Source organism: Ochotona princeps, chromosome 2 (genome assembly GCF_030435755.1).
Source record: "Ochotona princeps isolate mOchPri1 chromosome 2, mOchPri1.hap1, whole genome shotgun sequence".
In the NCBI taxonomy this organism is placed as follows: Eukaryota; Metazoa; Chordata; class Mammalia; order Lagomorpha; family Ochotonidae; genus Ochotona; species Ochotona princeps.
The window spans coordinates 18,987,051-19,007,297 of record NC_080833.1 but is presented as its reverse complement, the minus strand read 5'-3'; the positions used below and the strand labels follow the sequence as shown (position 1 = coordinate 19,007,297).

The following is a 20,247-nucleotide window of genomic DNA, read 5'->3' as shown; positions in this document are numbered from 1 at the left end:
GAAGAAGGAAAAAAAAAGCGAACTCAACAAAACCGTCTGTTAGGGAGGAGCAGCCAGTTGATACCCCTGCAACGGAAACTGTTAGAACGACTTTGCCCCCTCCCTAAAGGAAACAGATAATGAATTCTTTCCCGTTGGTGGATTTCTTGTTTCTCGGGATTCCAGAGCCTTCTGTGGTTTCAGTTATCTACCCTCCAAAACGAAGCTGGGGTCTGGGCGAGCCTCTGGCCACACTGCTGGCTGAGGGAGGGGCTTATCTGGGGCCCAGGCGTTAACCGAGAGATCTGCCCCGGCTATCTCCGCAGGCAAAGAAACCCAGCCCTCCTCTGACCTGGGAGGCCGAGGAGGTGGGGAGGGTCTGTCTCTTTCGGTTCTTCATAACTGATTTCGGGCCCTGACAACTAAACGGCCTTGGCATTTGTTTGGCGTGTAGGGTGGATTCAGTACAAGTCACATGGTGGTCGTTGCACGTTGGGGTTCAGCAGGCCGTTCCCCGCGGGGTTTCTAAGGGCAAGGACTTGCTCTCGGAGACCCAGGGAGGGGAGCGGCCAGAACCTGGGCTGGCGCCTGAGGCTAAGATTCCGAATGGAGTGGCCCTTGCCCTGTGCATTCACAAGGGAAAAAGACCCGCGTTCTCAGGGATCTCCATGTCCGCACCAAATTCCTTCCAAAATCTGTTTGTAAAACGGCCAGGAAGCTCTTGTAATAAGTCAGAATGTTTTCTAAAGGCTCAGCTGTCACGCTGCAGAGGGAGAACTTTGTCCGGCTTGCCAGCTCCACTTTCCTGCGATTCCTCCTTCCTTTTTCTCTGCTCCCCCACCCCCTCCGCTTCCGCTCTGTTTCCTGTTTCATTTTCTGGCTCCTGCTCCCCCAGGAACACAAGGCAGTGGAATCGTTGGCTCGCAAAGCCCTGGCAGCCTGGCTCTTGAGATCTTTGAAGACAGCTAGGTGCAGTAGTAGAGGTTGTGGGGCTCCAAGACTATGAGTACCTGGTGAAGGAAGCGGCTCCCAGGTCTGCTTTTTATAGTCTGCAGCTATAATGAAGTTTGCATCGTCGCAGGGAGCCCAAGAGCTGCCAGGACTGAAGCAAGCAGGTCAGTTCTCTAGCCCAGGGACCCAGGAAAGCACTTCCTTTCCCAGCCATTCCCGTTAAGAAATAATACCCCACATTGCCTAGTCACCATTTTTGTAATACAAATTGCTAACCTGGGGCCAGCATGGTGGCTCAGCTAGTTAATCCTCCACCTGCAAACTCCAGTATCCCATGTGGTCACTGGTTCCTGTACCGGCTACTGTGGTTTAGGAAAGCAGCAGAGGATGGCACAAAGCCTTGAGACCCTGCACCCACATGGGAGACCCGGAGCAAGCTCCTGGCTTTGGATTGGCTCAGCTCCAGTCATTTGGGAAGTAAACTGGGTCTCATTCTCCTTCTCTCTGTAAATCTGCTTTCCCAATTAATTTTTTTTTAATTTTAATGTTGCTTACATAGTTGAGAGGGCTGTATGCCCATGTGGGCCTCTGATTAGGGTGGGGAGAGTCTGGTATGGGGGTGGCGGGATACATGTTTCAGACTCTTTTTTCCTCCTGTATTCAGAGGGGAGGAGCCAGGAAGGACAGCTCCTTGCTGCCAAATCACATCAGCACTCCGGGATGGGGAATGTCCACTTGCTGTCATCCTAGAATCCCTGATGTGGAGAATGTTCCAAGGGAACTGCTTAAGTGGTTTCAATAATTCTGAGACATTGTTAATTTCATTGATCCACGGTTGAGGAAATCTTTCCAAGGTCCATAGGTTGACATAGTCCACCTTAGAGTATCCACTTACTCAGATACTTGCTGTCAAAGCTTGGCCAGGAGAGTTGTTCAATCTGTTCTACCTTCCTTCCTCAGACATAGTAATTGATATTCTCTGCAAGCCTCATGAGCTGGCCATCACGGCCCCTGAGTGCACCTGGACACGCTGTCCACAGCATGGGCGTCAGCCACTGAGGAGACCCAGTCCCAGTGGATCCGACTCTCCTTCTCTGTAAATCTGTCTTTGCAATAAAAATAAACAAATCAGGGGCCCGGCAGCGTGGCCTAGCAGCTAAAGTCCTCGCCTTGAAAGCCCTGGGATCCCATATGGGCACCGGTTCTAATCCCGGCAGCTCCACTTCCACCCAGCTCCCTGCTTGTGGCCTGGGAAAGCAGTCGGGGACGGCCCAATGCATTGGGACCCTGCACCCGCGTGGGAGACCTGGAAGAGGTTCCAGGTTCCCGGCTTCGGATTGGTGCGCACCGGCCCGTGTGGCTCACTTGGGGAGTGAATCATCGGACGGAAGATCTTCCTCTCTGTCTCTCCTCCTCTGTGTATATCTGGCTGTAATAAAATGAATAAATCTTTAAAAAAAAAAAAAGAAACAAATCAAAAACTGCTAATCTAAGCAGTGTAAGCATCATTACTTCTTTTTTTAGATGTCATATTAATATAATTAAAAGAGAAATCTTCCATCCACAATGGCCAGGACCAGGTCAGGCTGAAGTGAGCACCTTGGAACTCTGGTTCTTCTCTATAGGTGGCAGGGAACTGACCAGGACAGGAGCTATCACTGCTGTATTTCGGATGCATTAGCAGGAAGTTTGATTGGAAGTATAGGTGAAACTGGCCTGACTACTGTTACCAAGTTACTTGCTTGTGGCCCACACAGTGGCCTAGCAGCTAAAGTCCTTGCCTTGAACATGCCAGGATCCATATGGGCACCGGTTCTAATCCCGGCAGCTCCACTTCCCATCCACCCTGCTTGTGGGCTAGGAAAGCAGTCAAGCACAGCCCAAAGCCTTGGGACCCTGCACCCGCATGGGAGACCCGGAAGAGGTTCCTGGCTTTGGATTGGTGCAGCACCAGCCGTTGCAATCACTTGGGGAGTAAATCATCGGATGGAAGATCTTCTCAGTCTCTCTTTCTCTATATATATCTGCCTTTCCAATTAAAAAAAAAAAAAATGTTACTTGTTTGCAACACTACTGCCAGACCATCCCCTGGCCACCTAGCTCTAGTGAAGTTTCATCAAGGGTGGCCCAGCCCCAGAGAGGTTTTCCTGACTGCTAGTGTCCCAGACACAACTACAACCTGTCTTTTGTACTTAACAGCACCTACGTCTCCTGTCTATAGATGTTACTTGTTTTACTGTGTCTAGTTCCCTTTTCTGGAATCTAAGGCCTGAGTGTGATGGAAGATGCAGTGGCCTCATGCACCAGTATCTTCCCAGAGCTTTTTGTTTTTTCTTCAGGCTTCCCTTCCCCGTGCAGCAGACTGATGTGAAGGAATGGGCTGTAGGGGGAAAAGAGCCAGGAAGAGACGGGAAGGGCTTTTTTTTTCCTTTTTTTCCCCCAAGATTTATTTGTTTTTATTGGAACGGCAGATACATAGAGAGGAAGATCTTCCATCCGATGATTCACTCCACAAGTGGTCGCAACGGCCGGTGCTCCACTGATCCAAAGTCAGGAGCCAGGAATCTTTTTTAGGTCTCCCACGCGGGTGCAGGGTCCCAAGGCTTTGGGCCGTCCTCAACTGCTTTCCCAGGCCACAAGCAGGGAGCTGGATGGGAAGTGGAGCTGCTGGGACTAGAACCGGCACGTATATGGGATCCCAGCACATTCAAGGTGAGGACTTAAGCTGCTATGCTATTGTGCCGGGCCCATTCCCAGGGCTTTAACAGTGCCTTGTACATACGGTGTCTTCATGAAAGGTCTGATACTAATGCAGCTTGCTTATTCTGATCTCTCTCTCTTTTTTAAGATTTATTTTACTTTTATTGGAAAGTCAGATATACACCGAGGAGGAGAAAGAGAGGAAGATCTTCCATCTGTTGATTCACTCCCCAAGTGGCCTCAATGGCTGGAGCTGAACTGATCTGAAACCAGGAGCCTGGAGCCTCTTCTGGGTTTCCCACGTGGGTGCAGGGTCCCAAAGCTTTGGGCCGTCCTTGACTGCTTTCCCAGGCCACAAGGAGGGAGCTGGAAGGGAAGCTGGGCTGCTGGGATTAGAACCAGCACCCATATAGGATCTTGGTGCTTGCAAGGCAAGGACTTTAGTCACTAAGCTGCCACGCCAGGCGCCAGTATCTCTCGTTTATGAATAAGAGCTCTAAGGTTCACGAAGGAGAAGTGACCAGCCTAAAGTCACACAGCTGGTGGCAAAGATGAGACTTGGATTCAGACCCCAAGCCTTCTAGATTGGTTCTTCCTACCGCTCCACCATGTCTTGATTTTCCCAAGATTTGCCTCTACTCCTCTCTTGCTTTTTTCCACATAGTTAAGAGTCTTGATGGACCATGCTAAGACTCCTGTGCAAGGCACAGCACAGAATAACAGCACCTGTCTCCTCCTTTCTCTATCAAATGCCAACCTTTCCTGTCTGAGAGAATCAGCACTACAGGAGTGCCACCAGAGGATAGGATGCGGATGTCACACTGAACAAGGATGAGTCTGTGCCCTCATGGGTCACCATACATACCTTGTTAGGTTTCAGGGCTCAGCTCCAAGAAGGGCTGTGGTAACACCTTGAGCAAAAATGGATGAGAACCGGCGCCTGTATGGGATCCTGGCGCATTCAAGACACGGACTTTAGCTGCCAGGTCACTGTGCCCAGCCCCAGTTTCCAGATACAAAACTCTCCCTGAGCTCAATGTCATGGACTGGAGTAGCTGACTCTGATCTGAGGCAACACCATTGTGGAGCAAAAGTGACCAGCCTGGGGCCTGATGTGTTAACCTAGTGGCTGAATCTTTGCCTTGCACGCCTGGGATCCCATACTGGCACCAGTTTGTGTCCCGGATGTACCATTTTCCATCTAGTTCCCTGCTTGTGGCCTGGGAAAGCAGTAGAGAATGGGCCAAAGACTTGGGACCCTGTACTTGTGTGGGGGACCTGTAAGGAGCTCCTGGCCCCTGGCTTAGGATTGACTCAGTTCTGACCATTGCAGCCATTTGGGGAATGAACCAGTGATCTTGTTCTCTCTGTATCTCCTTATCTCTGTATATCAGCCTATCCAATAAAATAAAATAAAATACACCTTTTAAAAAAGGTGACTAGTTTAGCCTTTGAGTCCCATCACTGTCAACCATTAGCTGGCAAGGTTCATGCCCGTGTTGACTGGTGCTTCCTACCAGAACTTTAGGCTGTGTATAAAGGTATATTCAAGTGCAGTTTCTAAGAATGCTGGATGATATTTGCACCTATCCTGAAAGCCAAAGTGACTCCTTGTTGGCCTCTGATGTACATTTGTTTATTTTTATTGGGAAGTCAGATATATAGAGAGGAGGAGAGACAGAGAGGAAGATCTTACGTCCACTGCTCCACTCCCCAAGCGGCCACAACAGCCGGTGTTCAGCCAATCTGAAGCCAAGACCAGGAGCGCCTTCTGGCTCTTTCATGCTGGCTTTCCCAGGCCACAAGCAGGGAGCTGGAAGGGAAGTGGGGCTGCTGGGATTAAAACCAGCACCCATACAGGATCCCAGGATCCCAGCACGTTCAAGGCAAAGATTTTTATCCACTAGGCTGCTGCGCTGGGTCCATCCATGGGCACTTTTAACCTGGCTGCAGTGTTTGTCTTTCAGTACTTAGGGCCCCAGTGGGAAAGCCTCGGTCACTTGCGGGTGGTGGTGGCTACAAGGCAGAGAGCCAATGAGGTTGAAAGTATTGTTTAGGCTGGACTTGGCTGCTGTCCAACTATGAAAGAAGGTGAAGGTCATGTGGGGGGTGGGGAGGGAGGAGCCTGGGAAAAGCACTACTGGCCACACCCCTGAGTTCTCTGCTGGTGATGGTCTATTTACTTCTCAAAAGCAAATTACTCACAGCTCAGTGGCTGGCCGTTCTCTTGGCCGGTGGTAACTCCAGTCAGAAACTGGAGACCAGGCTGGGCTCCCCCTGCATTGCAGGAGAGCCTGTGAAAGGAGCCCAGGAAACCAAACTCCTAGGTAATGCTCCTCACACAGCCCAGAAATGCACTTTGTAAACTAGCAATTGGAGCTCAAGAGGCCCAAGGCAAAAACTGCCATCAGCAACATGGCTTAGCAAAATGTAGATGCAAAAAACTTTCCATTTTTTATCTGAAGAGTTTCAGAAAGGTGTCTTGGTTCACAAATTTTTTCTATTTCAGTAGAGAAGTAATGACTCTTCATTCCTGTTTCTGACCCAAATATGAATAGCCGTACTTGCTTGGATGAGGACTTGATTGGATTCTTGGGACAATTCCACTGCATGCCGATTACAACAGATGCCCATCTTGCTGGCCGAGTTCCACAGCTGTTTCATGGCTCCTGGTTGCCATCCCATCCAGAAAGCAGGTCTGCCATGGAACAGCTAGGGCTTTGGAGTCAGATAGGCCTTGCTTAGCATATGAACTCAGGCTAGTGTAACATGGAGCCAGCACACCTAACTCACAGGCACAGGGCTCACACCGACTATCTGGAATGTACTGTGGCATAGAAGTAAGCAGTCTAGAAAATTATTAAGTTTCACCTCCTAGTGTTCGTGGTAGTATTTTCTGTTGCTGCTTCTGATTTTTCCTGAGAAACCCCAAAGTTAATATTTCTCCATTTCCCTAAGAAAGTGAACAGATACTCTGTGACATTAACTGAGTACAGTAGCACTCTACCAATACCTATGATTTCATTGAACTAAGTAGGTACTGTGTGCCAGGATGTGTGTTGCGGTAAGGATACAGCAGTGAACAAAACAGCCTCTTCTCCCTAGCCCTCACAATTAAAACAGAATCCAGGAAACAGCCTAGGTACAGTAACATACTGGACCATAACAAGGACCAGGAACAGGGCCTGGTGCGATAGCTTGGTGGCTAAAGTCCTTGCTTTGCACGCTCCGGGATCCCATATGGGCATTGGTTCATGTCCTGGCGGGCCCTATTTCCCATCCAGCTCCCTGCTTGTGGCCTGCGAAAGCAGTGAGGATGGCCCAAAGCCTTGGGACCCTTCACTCATGTGGCAGACCTGGAAGAAGTGCCTGGCTTTGGATCGGCGCAGCTCTTAGGGAAAATTTCTTTGATTCAATTTCTTCTTTTTTGTCTCTCCTCCTTTCTGTATATGTGCTTTTCCAATAAACAAATCTTTTTTTTTAAAGATTTATTTATTTTATTGGAAAGGCAGATGTACAGAGGAGGAGAGACAGAGAAGAAGACCTTCCATCCGATGATTCACTCACCAAGTGAGCCGCAACGGCCGGTGCGCGCTGAGCCAAAGCCAGGAACCTGGAACCTCTTCTGGGTCTCCCGTGCGGGTGCAGGGTCCCAAGGCATTGGGCCGTCCTCGACTGCTTTCCCAGGCCACAAGCAGGGAGCTGGATGGGAAGTGGAGCTGCCAGGATTAGAACCAGTGCCCATATGGGATCCCGGGCGCGTTCAAAGTGAGGACTTTAGCCACTAGGCCACGCTGCCGGGCCCTCCAATAAATAAATCTTAAAAAAAAAAAAAAAAAAGAGCAAGTAGGGCCAGGCATGGTGACCTAGCTGCTGAAGTCCTCGCCTTAGAGGCGCAGGGAATCTATATGGGTGCTGGTTCTGATCCTGGCAGTCCTGCTTCCCATCCAGCCCCCTGCTTGTGGCCTGGGAAGACAGTCAAGGACAGCCCAAAGCCTTGGAGACCTAGAGGTTCCTGGCTCCTGGCTTCAGATTGGCACAGCAAAAGGCCATTGCGGTCACTTGGGGAGTGAATCATCGGATGGAGGATCTTTGTCTCTCTGTTTGTCTCTCCTCATCTCCGTATATCTGATTTTGCAATAAAAATAAATATTTTTTGGGCCTGGCGCGATAGTGTAATGGTTAAGGTCCTCGCCTTGAACGCACCGGGATCCCATTAGGGCGCCAGTTCTAATCCCGGCAGCTCCACTTCCCATCCAGCTCCCTGCTTGTGGCCTGGGAAAGCAGTCGAGGATGGCCCAAAGCCTTGGGACCCTGTACCCACATGGCAGACCTGGAAGGAAGTTCCTGACTCCTGGCTTTGGATCGGCGCGTACCGGCCATTGCGACCACTTGTGGAGTGAATCACTGGATGGAAGATATTCCTCACTGTGTCTCTCCTCCTCTGTACATCTGCCTTTCCAATAAAAAAAATAAATCTTTATAAAAAAAAAATCTTGGGCCCAGTGGTGTAGCCTAGCGGCTAAAGTCCTCACCTTGCACGCACTAGGATCTCATATAGATGTTGGTTCTAATCCCAGCTGCTCTACTTCCCATCCAGCTCCCTGCTTGTGGCCTGGGAAAGCAGTTGAGGATGGCCCAAAGCTTTGGACCCTGCACCAGCGTGGGAGACCCGGAAGAGGTTCCTGGTTCCCGGCATCGGATTGGCGCGCACCGCTGTTGCAGCCATTTGGGGAGTGAATCATCGGATGGAAGATCTTCCTCTCTGTCTCTCCTCCTCTCTGTATATCTGACTTTGTAATAAAAATAAATAAATCCTTAAAAAAAATCTTTTTGAAGAAAGAGCAAGTACTGAGCAAAAAGGCAGAGTCCAGCATTGTAGTGCAGTAATTAAGTTGCAACTTAATGTTAGTATCCCATTTCTAAGTGCTGATTCAAGAACTCTGCCCCCATGACCAGTTCCTGCTAGTGCACTGAGAAGGCAGCAAGCCCAAGTTCTTGGATCCATGCCACTCCACGCCAAGACCTGGATGGGAGTTCCTGGCTTCTGGCTTTGGCCTGGGCCAGCCCTAACCATTTGGGGAGTAAGTCAGAGATGTCCCTATCTGCATTTTTTTAAAGAGTTATTTTTATTGCTAAGTCAGATACATATATAGAGAGGAGGAGAGACAGAAACATCCTCTGTCTGTCCAATGATTCACTCCCCAAGTGACCGCAATGGCCAGTCATGCCAATCTAAAGCCAGGAGCCAGGAATTCCTCTGGGTCTCCCACGTGGGTGCAGGGTCCCCCAGTCCACAAGCAGGGAGCTGGATGGGAAGCTGGGCTGCAGGGATTAGAATCTGAGCCCATAGGGGATCCAGGGGTGTTCAAGGTGAGGACTGTAGCTGCTATGCTATGCCATGGCGCCAGGCCCTATCTGCATTTTTTGTTATTGTTGCTTTGTCTTTCAAATAAACCTTACCCCTCCCCCCCCCCAATAAACTCTTCCCTTCAAAAAAGACAAAAGACATCAGTTGGGGCATTTGAATCCCTTTTCAGTCCCTGGGTTCAAGTCCCAGCTTCCTGCTAGTCCACCCCCTGGGAGGGAGCTGGGATGGTGGAGCCCTGCCACCCATTTGGGGTGCTCAGGTTGAGTTTCTAGCTCCTGCTTTCAACCTGATTCAGTACCAGCTGTTGTGGGCATTTGAGGAAATGAACTAGTGCATAGAAGATATTTCTCTACTGCCCAAATAATAAAGCCCAATTCATATGACAAGTAGTCAAGACCTGAAGATGATCAAGACTTGAGCCACGTAGATATTTGGTGACTGATTCTGGGAAGAGGGATCAGCAAGTACAAAAACCCCAAAGATGGGAAGAACCCTGGCTGATGGAGGGAAGACTGGAGATGGTACAGAACGGCAGTAAGCAAGGTGCTACCCGGTGGCTTCACTGGCCGTTTTAAGGATCTGGACTTGAGTCAGAAGCGCTATAAGGAGTTTGATCCTGGGGTTTGAAGGGCTAGTTCTGTTTGCCATGTTGAAAAAATGCTCAATCGGCCCGGTGGCGTGGCCTAGCGGCTAAAGTCCTCGCCTTGAACGCCCCGGGACTTCCCATCCAGCTCCCTGCTTGTCGCCTGGGAAGGCAGTCGAGGACGGCCCAATGCCTTGGGACCCTGCGCCCGCGTGGGAGACCCGGAAGAGGTTCCAGGTTCCTGGCATCGGATCGGCGCAGCACCGGCCCGTTGCGGCTCACCTGGGGAGTGAATCATCGGACGGAGGATCTTCCTGTCTCTCCTCCTCTGTATATCTGACTTTGTAATAAACTGAATAAATCTTTAAGAGAAAAAAAAAAAAAGCTCAATCAGGGAAAGCAAAAGCTAGGCAGCCAGTTTGGAGAGTATTTCAAGAATCCACTAAGGCTGGCAATGACTGCAACTCCAGTGGTGATGGTTGAAGATTCCTCTCATTAGAGTGGTGACAAAATATAAAAAATGACTGGAGCTAAGATCTTATTATTTATTTATTCATTTATTTTTGCCAAATAATACAAGGATGAAGTTGTAACTTACTGAGAAGACAAATTTCTATGGCGGGATGGCAGGATGTTTTAGCCTGCCTTTTCAAATTAGACTTCCAAGCAGAGACGGCAATGTGGCTTAATGTTCCACAGTTAGGGGAAAGCCAGTTTAGAGACATATAAGGCTTTCATATTCAAAATTTCTAAGAAAACAGATGTCCTCTTTGCCAACCATTTCCAAAATGTTTTCTCTTCTTAGACTATCACTCCTGCTAATGAAACCCACTTGAAGTGGCTAATACATTTTTCATACTCAGAACTTCCACTTCCAAAGTATCTCAGACTTTTCTTGATTGTGGTGGATGAAGGTAAAGAAATGACAGTGTCCTGGATGCCAACACTAATTACAATTGGTTTCAAAACGGGACAGCTTTTTTTTTCTCCCCTCCCTGCAAGGTCACGTTTGTAAACTGCTTGAAAATAAAAAGCCTCACAAAAGTCTTACCAAGATTTAATGTACATTTATTCTTAACACGTGGAACATATAGTATAAAGATTTCATACTGAATAAATGATATTCATTAAGCCAAAAAAGGAAAAAAAGGAGGAATTTACATCAAGTTTTAGCTACATTGTTGAAATACAAATATGCAGATTTTATCACTGAAAAAATCTCAATTGTGTTTCTTCATCAGGAACTTCAACTGAACCTAGAACTTTTTCACACCTCGATTAGAAAGAAAACAAAACAAAACAAAAACCCAGAAAATAATAAACTATAAGTTGATTGGCTGCTGAGACAGCAAGGACTTTTTACAGAGACCTGTACAGCATCGCACCACGAGGAACGATGTCTGGCAAGAGATTAAATAGCTGTGTCTCGCTTTGTGCAGGTCACCAACTTGTTAACTCGTCATACTAGAAAGGGGTAGGTGGGAGAGGGACCAACCTGTGGGGATCCAAGGGTATGTGCAATGTACAACGTCATATATATACACACGTGGCAGCGTGGCCGCTGCAGCTAAAGGTTAAAACCAGTTCTAAGAGGTGATCTTGGGGTTATTCATACAATCGAGGAGGAGAGAAAGAGGTCAGGGTGTTGTAGGTTCACACATGATACTTTGGGGGAAAAGCCTTTTTTTTTTCTCCTCAACATTTAACTAAAAACATTTTTAAAAACTACAGCTTGCTGCTGACCCAGCGTTCTCTCATTTTCGTGTGAGACGTTATTATTACAGTGTGTTTACAGTATCAGGTGTACAGTACAGTACATGAAGGGGTCTACACTCTACTGCACAGGCCTCTCCAGTGGACAGGTCTGCCCACAACTGCGAACTCCTCGGCTCCTGCAGGATTGTGAATGTACAATGATAAACAACACACAGTTCAGCAGTCACCATTTTATCTTTCAGAGTTTTTTTTTGTATTTTTTTTTTTTCTTTTTTACCATTAAAAACAGTTATGAAATGTGGCATCCCGTTGATGCAAGGACTGGGAAAGCCAGTTTTATTTTATTTTATTTTTTTCCCCAAACTCACTGTAAACAACAGTAACTTTGGTTAAAATAAAAAAAGTCTTCTATGTAGGCAGAGCTTTGTCTTTTCAAATAGGATGGGGTCCTGAGGGGAGTTAGGGGAAGGACAAGGAACAGAAAGGGGGGCACGGGAGGAGGTAAGAGAAACAGGAGAGACTTTTTTCCCCAGGGAGAAGCTGGACAGCACAGGGTCGACTGGATTCTGAGGTGGTTTTGCATAAATAAAGGGCAACAGTCAGTTTCTAAGTTTTCCACACACGCACACACACACGGGGGGAGGGGTCCCACGGCTGTCATGACTGGCCAATCAAAAACAGTACATCACAAATGACTTGTGACACCAATGAGTTCATCAATGGTGATACCGAGATGTCCAACAGCCGTGACTCGTACAGCGTGAACTCCGAGTGGTTCTCGTCCACCTTGGCCAAGGCGAGCAGCGCTCGGGCAGCCCGCCGCATCATGTCCACGCTAGTTGGCTCAAAGGGCGGGTTCTGCATGTGGAGGAGGCTGGCCTGGCTCTGTTGAAACTGCGTGGCTGCCAGGCTGTCCTCCAGGAAGCCCAGGAGGTTGCCGATGCTGCCCTTCTGCACGGCGATAGCACGGGCGGCCAGGCTGTCCCCCTGCGCAAGGTTGGCCAGCAGTACCACGGCCATCTCCCGGCAAACCGGGTTCTTTCGGTCACTGAGGAAGCGCACCATGGTGCTATACAACTTCTCCAGACGGCTGAAGGGGGGTGTGGCCAGGATCAGGTCCACATTGTTGTCCTGGATGCTGAGTTTGCTGAGGGTTTCCAAGACCAGTCTCTGGGGGGAGAGGACGGCATTGGGGCCCAGGGTGGAGAAGGGGTCCTGGGCTTCAGCAGAAGGGCAAACGGCCCAGTGCAGGAGTCCATCCAGGACAGGCAGGCAAATGCTCTCAGGGTAGGGAGAGAGGTCCAACTGCCCCGAGATGTTGGCGAGTGTGACCAAGGTGTTTTCTCGGAGCATCTCCAAGCAGTCCCACCACCACTCTACTTTGTTACAGCTCACCCCTTGGTCCTGTTCCTCCTCCTTCTCATAAGTTAGTGGTGCCTGCTTCCTTTCTGGGTGTTTGTGGTGCAGCAGGATCAACTTGCCCAGGATGAGCAGCAACCCTGGGTGTTTAGACATTTCAAAGTCGTTGCCTGGCACAAATGACAGGCTTCGGATGGTATTAGACACACAGACACAGCGCTTGGCAAGGGAATCCTGCCAGTCGAGAAGGGTACACAGTGGGGTCTCATCCTTACTGTGGGGTTCGTCCTCAAGGATCTTGATGTTCCGGTGGCTCTGTGCTGGGCTGATGCCAAACGGAAACTTGCTGCTTTCCTTGGCGGCCTCCGCACTCTTAGCCCCCTCCTCGGTCAACGTACTGGACCGTGTAGACAGCATGTCATCCATGGTAGCCGTGATCCGCTTCTCGGGAGGGCCGTCATGTGGGGGCCCCTCCTGTTCTGTCGTCCCTGGTGTACCCTCTGTTGTCGTGACATGTTTCCGATGGGTGGTTGGGCAGGGTGCGTGAGGCCGGGAAGGCAACAGCTCTGTCTTGCTCTCAAAGTGGGTTTGGATATGCTCAGTGGTGTCCCCCCCACCAATCCGCCAGTGGAGCAGGCCACTGTCAAACTCTTGCACACGCCCAAGCTTATCGGAGCAGTCCACGACAAACGGGTCGTTCTTTTGGGCGACCTTCACCGGCAGCTTGTCGAACTTGCTTGTCAGCTTCTCCTCGACATTCTCGGAGGCCAACCTGTCCTTGCCCAGGAAGGCCAGCTCCTCATCATTTTCAACTTCCTCCTCTGCGTCCCCCTCCAGTTTAGGACCCAGAAATTCTTCTTCTTCCTCCTCCTCCTCCCCCTCCGCAGAGGCTGGACTAGACGCCTTGTTGAATCTCCCTGGGTCTAGTAGTGTTCTCTGTCCCGGGTCACCCACCTCATACTCCTTTAAAATGCCAAAGATCTCGATCAGGCATCTTCGGAAATATTCCACAAGGAGCTCTAACAACCCTGGGAGCTAAAAAACAAAGAAAAGGAAGTAAATAAAGGTAAGAAGAATGTCCCAGAACAAAACCACCACTCCCTTTCCTTGTGGGTCAAATAACCATCACCTGGGAGAGGCAGGGTTGCTTCCCCCACCCACCGCCCCATTTTTTTTAAGGCTGGCTGCCGAAATTCGGGGTGGGGCAGGCTGAAGCCAGGAGTGGCCTTCCTAGGTCTGGTACAAGGAGTTTCCTCCTGTCCTAACTCCCTCCACATCTGCCTGCCTCCAGCAGCATGGAAACGCCAGCAGGCAGCTCTATCCCTCTCAGTCTCCTCTTTTCCTCCCAAGGGGCTGGTTTTCTATCGTGAACATCAGAAGCGTCTCTCTCAAGACCCTCTCCACATTGGCACTCCCCAGCTGAGCGCCTGCCCATGCATGCTGGGACAGTCCAGCTGGCAGGAGCTGAGAAGGAGGTACAGCATGGACAGATCAACTCCCCAACACCCAGGAGGCTAGACCACGCATCCTGCAGTCTAACCACCAGGGCAATGCCCTGGCTCTCCAAACACTGAAACAAGCCATTGCTGAGGACATCCAAGTTCCCGTGTGGATTGAATACGGGCCACACACCTCTAGAAGAAAACATTAGTTTCCAGTCAAGCTAATTTTTGGCTGCAGCAGAGTGAAAAATAAACAAATAAATAAACAAAACAGGACAGGCTTTAGAATTAAAAAAAGATCTAAGCCTATAGTTAGTTTTTTTCCAGGAACTAGCTTGCTAACATGAAATGATCACTGTTCCTCAACTTCACAGGACTGTTCTGCGATCTGAACAGAATGTGTTAAATGCTTGGCACATGAAAATTGCTCAATACAGATTTGTTCCTTTACTTCCTCAGGGGAGGCACCATTACGCAATGAGAAAAAAGTCAGGCTTTGGAATCAGAAGGATCTCATTGACAGTTGTGTGAACTTGTGTCTATTTCCTCAATGGCCATATTTGTGCCTGTGGACTGCTTTGAAGATGAGCATGAAACGAAATATTGGGGGTTGCTCACGACCTATACTTCAGTGCTTGGTTTGAGTCCTGACACTGCTTTCAAACCAGCTAACATACACGCTGGGAGGCAGATGATGGCCCAACCCTGGTGAGTGCTGCCTGGCTAGTGTGGCTATCTGGGGAATGAACCAAAGACACCTCCTGACTCTCTGCTGTCCAAATAAAATGAAAGATGATGTATTGAAAACAGTCCTGGCGCTTATTCTATCCCAAGGAAGCTGGCATCAGCAAAGAATGCTTTTACTCAGGCCAGAAGTAAGAAAGGGAAAAAACAGAAATGGTTCTGTTCAAAGATGTCAAGACCACAGGTTTTTCTCAGAGATCTAGCAAAGGTATCCTCCTGAACATCAATGTCTCCTAAATAGAATACACAAATTATTACTGCACTCAATATGCTGAGCCTGTGTCCAGTGCAATGGAAGGTATCTGAGAGGCAGACCAAGTCGGCCGGCTATGGGTTCATCATTTAGTATTACCCACAGTCAGGATTACAGCACGCCCTCCTGCTCTGTACTCACCTGACTGAGATTGAAGGTCATGATGCTGTTGTCGTCATACAGCAGGATGTTAATGGTGTCTAATGCCCATGTGCTTTCTGCCAACAGCCCAGACTTGAGGGACATCATTACCCGCCAGGCCTCCGGGGTTCCTGAAATAAATCTCTTATGTCATCCATCCACCAAGTCCAGATTGGCTGGAGGCAACCCCAGAGCTGCCCTATCAGTCAGGCTACGCTGCAGATGATGCAAGGTGGAAGGCAGTTCATCTGCAGATGACACACACCTGGCTCTCACAATGCCCAAGCTCCCGGGGACATCACTGCACAGCAAAGCCTGGAATCTATTAGCAGCTTAGTTCTTCCTTACCCAAAGTACAGTGGTCATTAGTTAACTCTGGACCAGCTACAACCTCATCCAGAATATCAGGCTTGAGGAAAACAATGGACAAGGTGGAAAGTGGTGGATTGTGCAACCCAGCAAGGGAGTTCTTACCAATGTCTTTCATTGTGAGCCGCCTTCTCTGCTTCAACACAGGCTGTGTGGCTTCAACAGAGCCAGGTGGGAACGTGATATCCCGCCGAATCATGGGGGGCTGCACAGGGGTAGGCGCTATGTGTGAGGCAGGCACTGGTGGACCTGCCTTCTGCATTTTCATCCCAGAGTGCAGGAATGGAGACTTGCTAGGAGAGGTGCGGTTCTCCATTGGCCGAGGCAGGGGAGCGGGGCTGGATACCTGAGGAATGTGATTCTGCATGCTTGGTGGGGGCTGGTAGTTAGATGGTGGGGGCCTGGTCATGGGAGGCACGGGGGCAGAGGGGCCATATGGGGGCTGGCGGGTGCCATGAGAAGGCCATGGGCCTTCGTGGTTGGCCCTTTGATCTGTGTGCAGCATTTCGTCTGTTCTGTTCACACCATGATACGTAGGGCCCTGGGGGGCAGAGCCCGTGCTCTGCCTGTTGGCATAATTGTAGGTCATGTCATTACGCCCCTGCCACATGGTGCCTTGCTGAGCAACCTCAGCCGATGCCTGTATGGGGCCGCCCATCATTTGCGGTGGCATGTTCTGCTGGGCACTGGAGCCAGGGGGTGCAGAGACACGGTCTCGGCCAAATTGGAATGGAAACTGGTTCTGGGGACCGCCTGTTGGTCGGCGTTCAGTAGCAGCGGTGGCAGTGGCAGGATAGGCATTGCTGAACTGGTTGTACATATCTTGCTGAGAGGAAGGCTGGGCAGCTTGTTGCTGGCTGGCAGACTGGGACTGGGCTGGGGGCAACTGCTGCTGCTGCTGAGGCTGCCCCTGCCCAGTGCTGTACGGCACAGTGTACATTTCCCCTTCATGCCGCTTGGCAGGAGGGCCGTAGGTACCATCCATTGGCCGCTTATAATTCTATAAGATATAAGAGGAGGGGAAATTCACAGTTTGCTCTCAGAGACACAAAACCCACAATGCTAGGATGCTATAGTTGTCCCTGAAAAGAGGCTGTAGACTCCAGGAGAACAAGGAAGCACTTTCACAGAGTATCTCCTCAAGTCAACCCTCCAGGAAACTACCCTTCCGTCTTCCCATACTGGTTCTGCCTTATTCCAAATAAAAAACTACACAAAACTTCAAATCAAATTAAATCTCTTTCTTGCCCTTTTGGAGAATGCAGGATACTAGACTGGGTTCTGAAGAGGGACCAGGTTGAAGACTTGGCTATTTGGGCAGAACTGGCTATCTGGGTGACAGAAGAACACTCACCTCTTCAAAGGAGTTTCTAGACACACACACAGGTTGGTTGTCAAGGGAAACCCATTCCAGTTACCCTCCTCACCTGTTGCTGCTGCTGCTGATACATTGTGGTCTGCTGGCTTGGGAAGGGGCTGCCGGAGGGGGTGCCTTGGGTAGAGAACTGATTGCCATAGGAATCATGTCTGCAGGAGGGAGGCAGACTGAGGGTCAGGGCGGGCGGTGGCAAAGTGAGTTCCATGGCAGCTCTGACCCTGGGCTGCACTTACCGCTGCTGCTGCTGCTGCTGCGGAGGGTAGCGGCTAGGAGAATACATCCCCGAGTCTGGGGTGGAAGGCATGAGATTCGGCTGGGGGGCCCCAGTGCCCATGTTTCCCTCAGGCCCTATTCCAGGCTCCGTCCTAAATAAAATTAGAGAAGTGGTTAGAATTTGAATCTTCTAGAGCTGGAAGTGTGGGGACCAGAAGCAGGGCAGGAGCAGCAGTTGTGCTTACCTTACTCTGTCGTAAGGACCACCGTAGGGATAGTGCTGCCGTGGTCCCATTGCCACATTTCCCAGCCCAGGGCCGGCGGTCCGGCTATAGGGGTCTCCCATCCCACCGTTGGGGCCCTGCCCTGAGGGCATGAAGGGATCACTCCCTGGAGCTAAACGCAGAAAGGCAAGCAGTGAGTGCTCTGGTGGGATGGCAAACTGAGCCACCCGCACCCTGGCTGGCTCCTAGACCCAGGCTAGCCTCGGAGCACAGGCCTGTTCCTATTTTCTCCTGACATGCTCACAAACAAATCTAAAGAGACCCAGCTACCAAAACACAATGTATGTGACAGTGAGCCCAGGGAGAGGGAAGCAAGAAAGTAGGTAGGGACAAAGAAGGATGATTAGGTCAGGAAATGCCATCTCAGAGCAAGGCTTGAGAACCTGGAGCCAGCCTAAAGCTGTGCCCCCATCTGCCTGGCACTAGCTTTGGGGACACGAGGTCCACAGCAGTTGGTCACCTTTCCTCATGCTGCCATAAGGATCCTTATTTGGCTCGTAGGACATGCGCCCCATCATGTCAGAGGTATTCATACTGGGCTGGTACCCAGGATTCGGAGTCATGGAATTCCGCTTCTGGAATGTGGGGTCACTTCCATCAGGAAAGGCATCTTGCATCCCAACTGAATTGCTCCTATTACAGAATGAGAAAAAACAATGATACCCCAAACAATTTTCAGTTCCCCAGTGTGCTACAACATACACAGGAGTCACTAGTTGGGCAGGCAGTGAAAGGAGCTACCTGTGGGCTGCATAGGAATTCCATACCCCTGCCCCAAGGGTCCCTCACACCGTCTGTCCTGCTTCTGGCCTTACCTCATGCCTGGCAAAGGGGGGATCTGGCTATGTGGTGTGGATGCTGGAGTTGGCGGCTTCAGGTCTCCTCCTTCTGCCATGGAACTGCTGGTGGACTGAGGCGTCTGTGGCCCCTGCATGGACCCTGATCCCGCTGTGGACAGGGATGCAAGATGAGGAGGCAGCCTGCCAGGAAGTGCTTACTTTTCATAGAACACATCAATTGTCCCAGGATTACTCTGGCAAAGATTTTCCCAGGCTTTAAGGCCTCACTCATCCTTCCCAGCAGGGGACCTGCAAGGCCAGGTCACAGACATGAGAGTTTTGCGGCTCTCTGGTTTTGTATCTTTGGAGAAGAATGATATGTTTTCATGACATCACCACTCATCTGATTTTTTAGTCAAGCCTGCTTTCCTGACTTTTCCAAGGATTTTGTCTATAACCTATTAAATACTGTAAGGTTGGTATGCAGCTTTTTATTCAGCCCCCAAAATATAGGTTGGGGCTCACCCTGCCCCAAATATGTACTACAATTTTGAGGAGCCTAGGAGCTCCTATTCTCAAAACTCCAGCAGTATCATTTCTCAGGTTCAAATGTTCTTCTAGACTGATGAGTACAGAAGTACCAGTAATTAATGTCTCCATTAGCTACCGTTCCGCAGGCAGCAGCTATCCCATTCCTGAGGCCTCCCTCGGCTGATGAGTCATTGGCAGCTCAGGCACTCATCACACCCCCAGGTCAGAACCGGGGCACATGTGTTCACACCCACCTTCCAGGGTCTTGGCCTTCTTCCCTTCTCATACATGCCCAGGCTCCAACCTCCACTCACAACCAAGGGTGAACAGAGACACTCCCATCAGCATTCCATTCACATCTGCTCCCCGCCCTTCCTTCCCATTCATTACCATCTCAGCTCCCTGGGGAATCCATGGCTCTAGTCTGAGCTGCATTCTAAGGCGCTGCCATCAGTGGGCCAAAGCTCCCAGATGGCCCTGCCTCACTGCTATTTGTCAGTTTTTCTCCACTCTGTGGGTGTCCCTCCCACTCACTAGTTTACAAACACTTGGCAAGACACCAGGTGCAATGAAAATTAAAACTTAAAGGCTGCTGAAGGGTACATCCCAAGGGAATTGCCACTGCCCGCTCTTTAGTCTGCCAACCTGTTAAGTCTTGGCATCTCAGAAAACAAGCACCATGAACAAGGAGCCAGGGGAGTGGGCCCTCCTCCTTGGTAGGGCTGCCTTGGTAGGGCTGATCTACTTGTCCTTACCAGGAGAGGGAGGCTGGATCTTGGGTTGGGACTTCTTGGAATCAGCAGCTGCAAAGATGTCTGGGGGAGGGTCTTCTCCCCGTTCAATCTTGCACTCAAAGGCATAGAGACACTGGATATACTGTTTTTTCAAGGAACTGGCAGCACTGCTTGATGTGCCCACATTGAGGTTGGTTGCAAGTTCCCGCCATTTTTTGTTCTTGTTGACCTGCATAAACAACCAAAGAATTGGGGTACACCTTACACATGGTCTGTCCTGCTTCAAGGCCTCAAAACCCAGAGGGCTGCAAGGTACTAGTTTCCTGAGGAATCAGAGTTCTGAGGTAGCTGCAAAAGTCGGTCTTTTTGGTGGATTACCCAACAACTTAGCTAAATGTGTGCTGGCTTCTCCCTATCCTCAGTACCACTACAACAATGACATAGTAAATAACTAAAATAGGGCAAATTCCTTATCACTATTAGAACAGAATCCATAGTCAGTCTTTGCTTTATAAAATGCTCTGCTGAAAATAGCATGCAAATCACCATGAGACCCAAATCTCATTTTAAATGCACTAATAAAACTAAACATTTTATAAACTGGAAACCTTTGTGGTACTTAACAGCGACCACCTTGCCTGACTTATTTTGTTAAACTAAACATCAGCCCTGAAAGATCCCCACCATTTGACTCAGCACCATTCTAAATATCTGCTTCCT

At 49.7% G+C, this 20,247-nt stretch overlaps 1 protein-coding gene across 1 annotated transcript in view; it reads right to left on the bottom strand.

Moving 5' to 3' along the window:
• Positions 1 to 10,625: 10,625 nt before the first annotated feature.
• ARID1A (AT-rich interaction domain 1A) overlaps positions 10,626 to 20,247 on the bottom strand; it is an 89,238-nt gene continuing 79,616 nt past the window's right edge. The window contains exons 12-20 of the mRNA XM_004592214.3: positions 19,549 to 19,756; positions 18,299 to 18,431; positions 17,944 to 18,116; positions 17,445 to 17,595; positions 17,220 to 17,351; positions 17,036 to 17,135; positions 15,714 to 16,608; positions 15,240 to 15,370; positions 10,626 to 13,694 (exon numbers count right to left, since the gene is read on the bottom strand). Of these exons, the coding sequence (XP_004592271.2) occupies positions 11,958 to 13,694; positions 15,240 to 15,370; positions 15,714 to 16,608; positions 17,036 to 17,135; positions 17,220 to 17,351; positions 17,445 to 17,595; positions 17,944 to 18,116; positions 18,299 to 18,431; positions 19,549 to 19,756 (3,660 nt within the window). The 3' untranslated portion in view covers positions 10,626 to 11,957. The remainder of the gene's footprint in view (positions 13,695 to 15,239; positions 15,371 to 15,713; positions 16,609 to 17,035; positions 17,136 to 17,219; positions 17,352 to 17,444; positions 17,596 to 17,943; positions 18,117 to 18,298; positions 18,432 to 19,548; positions 19,757 to 20,247) is intronic.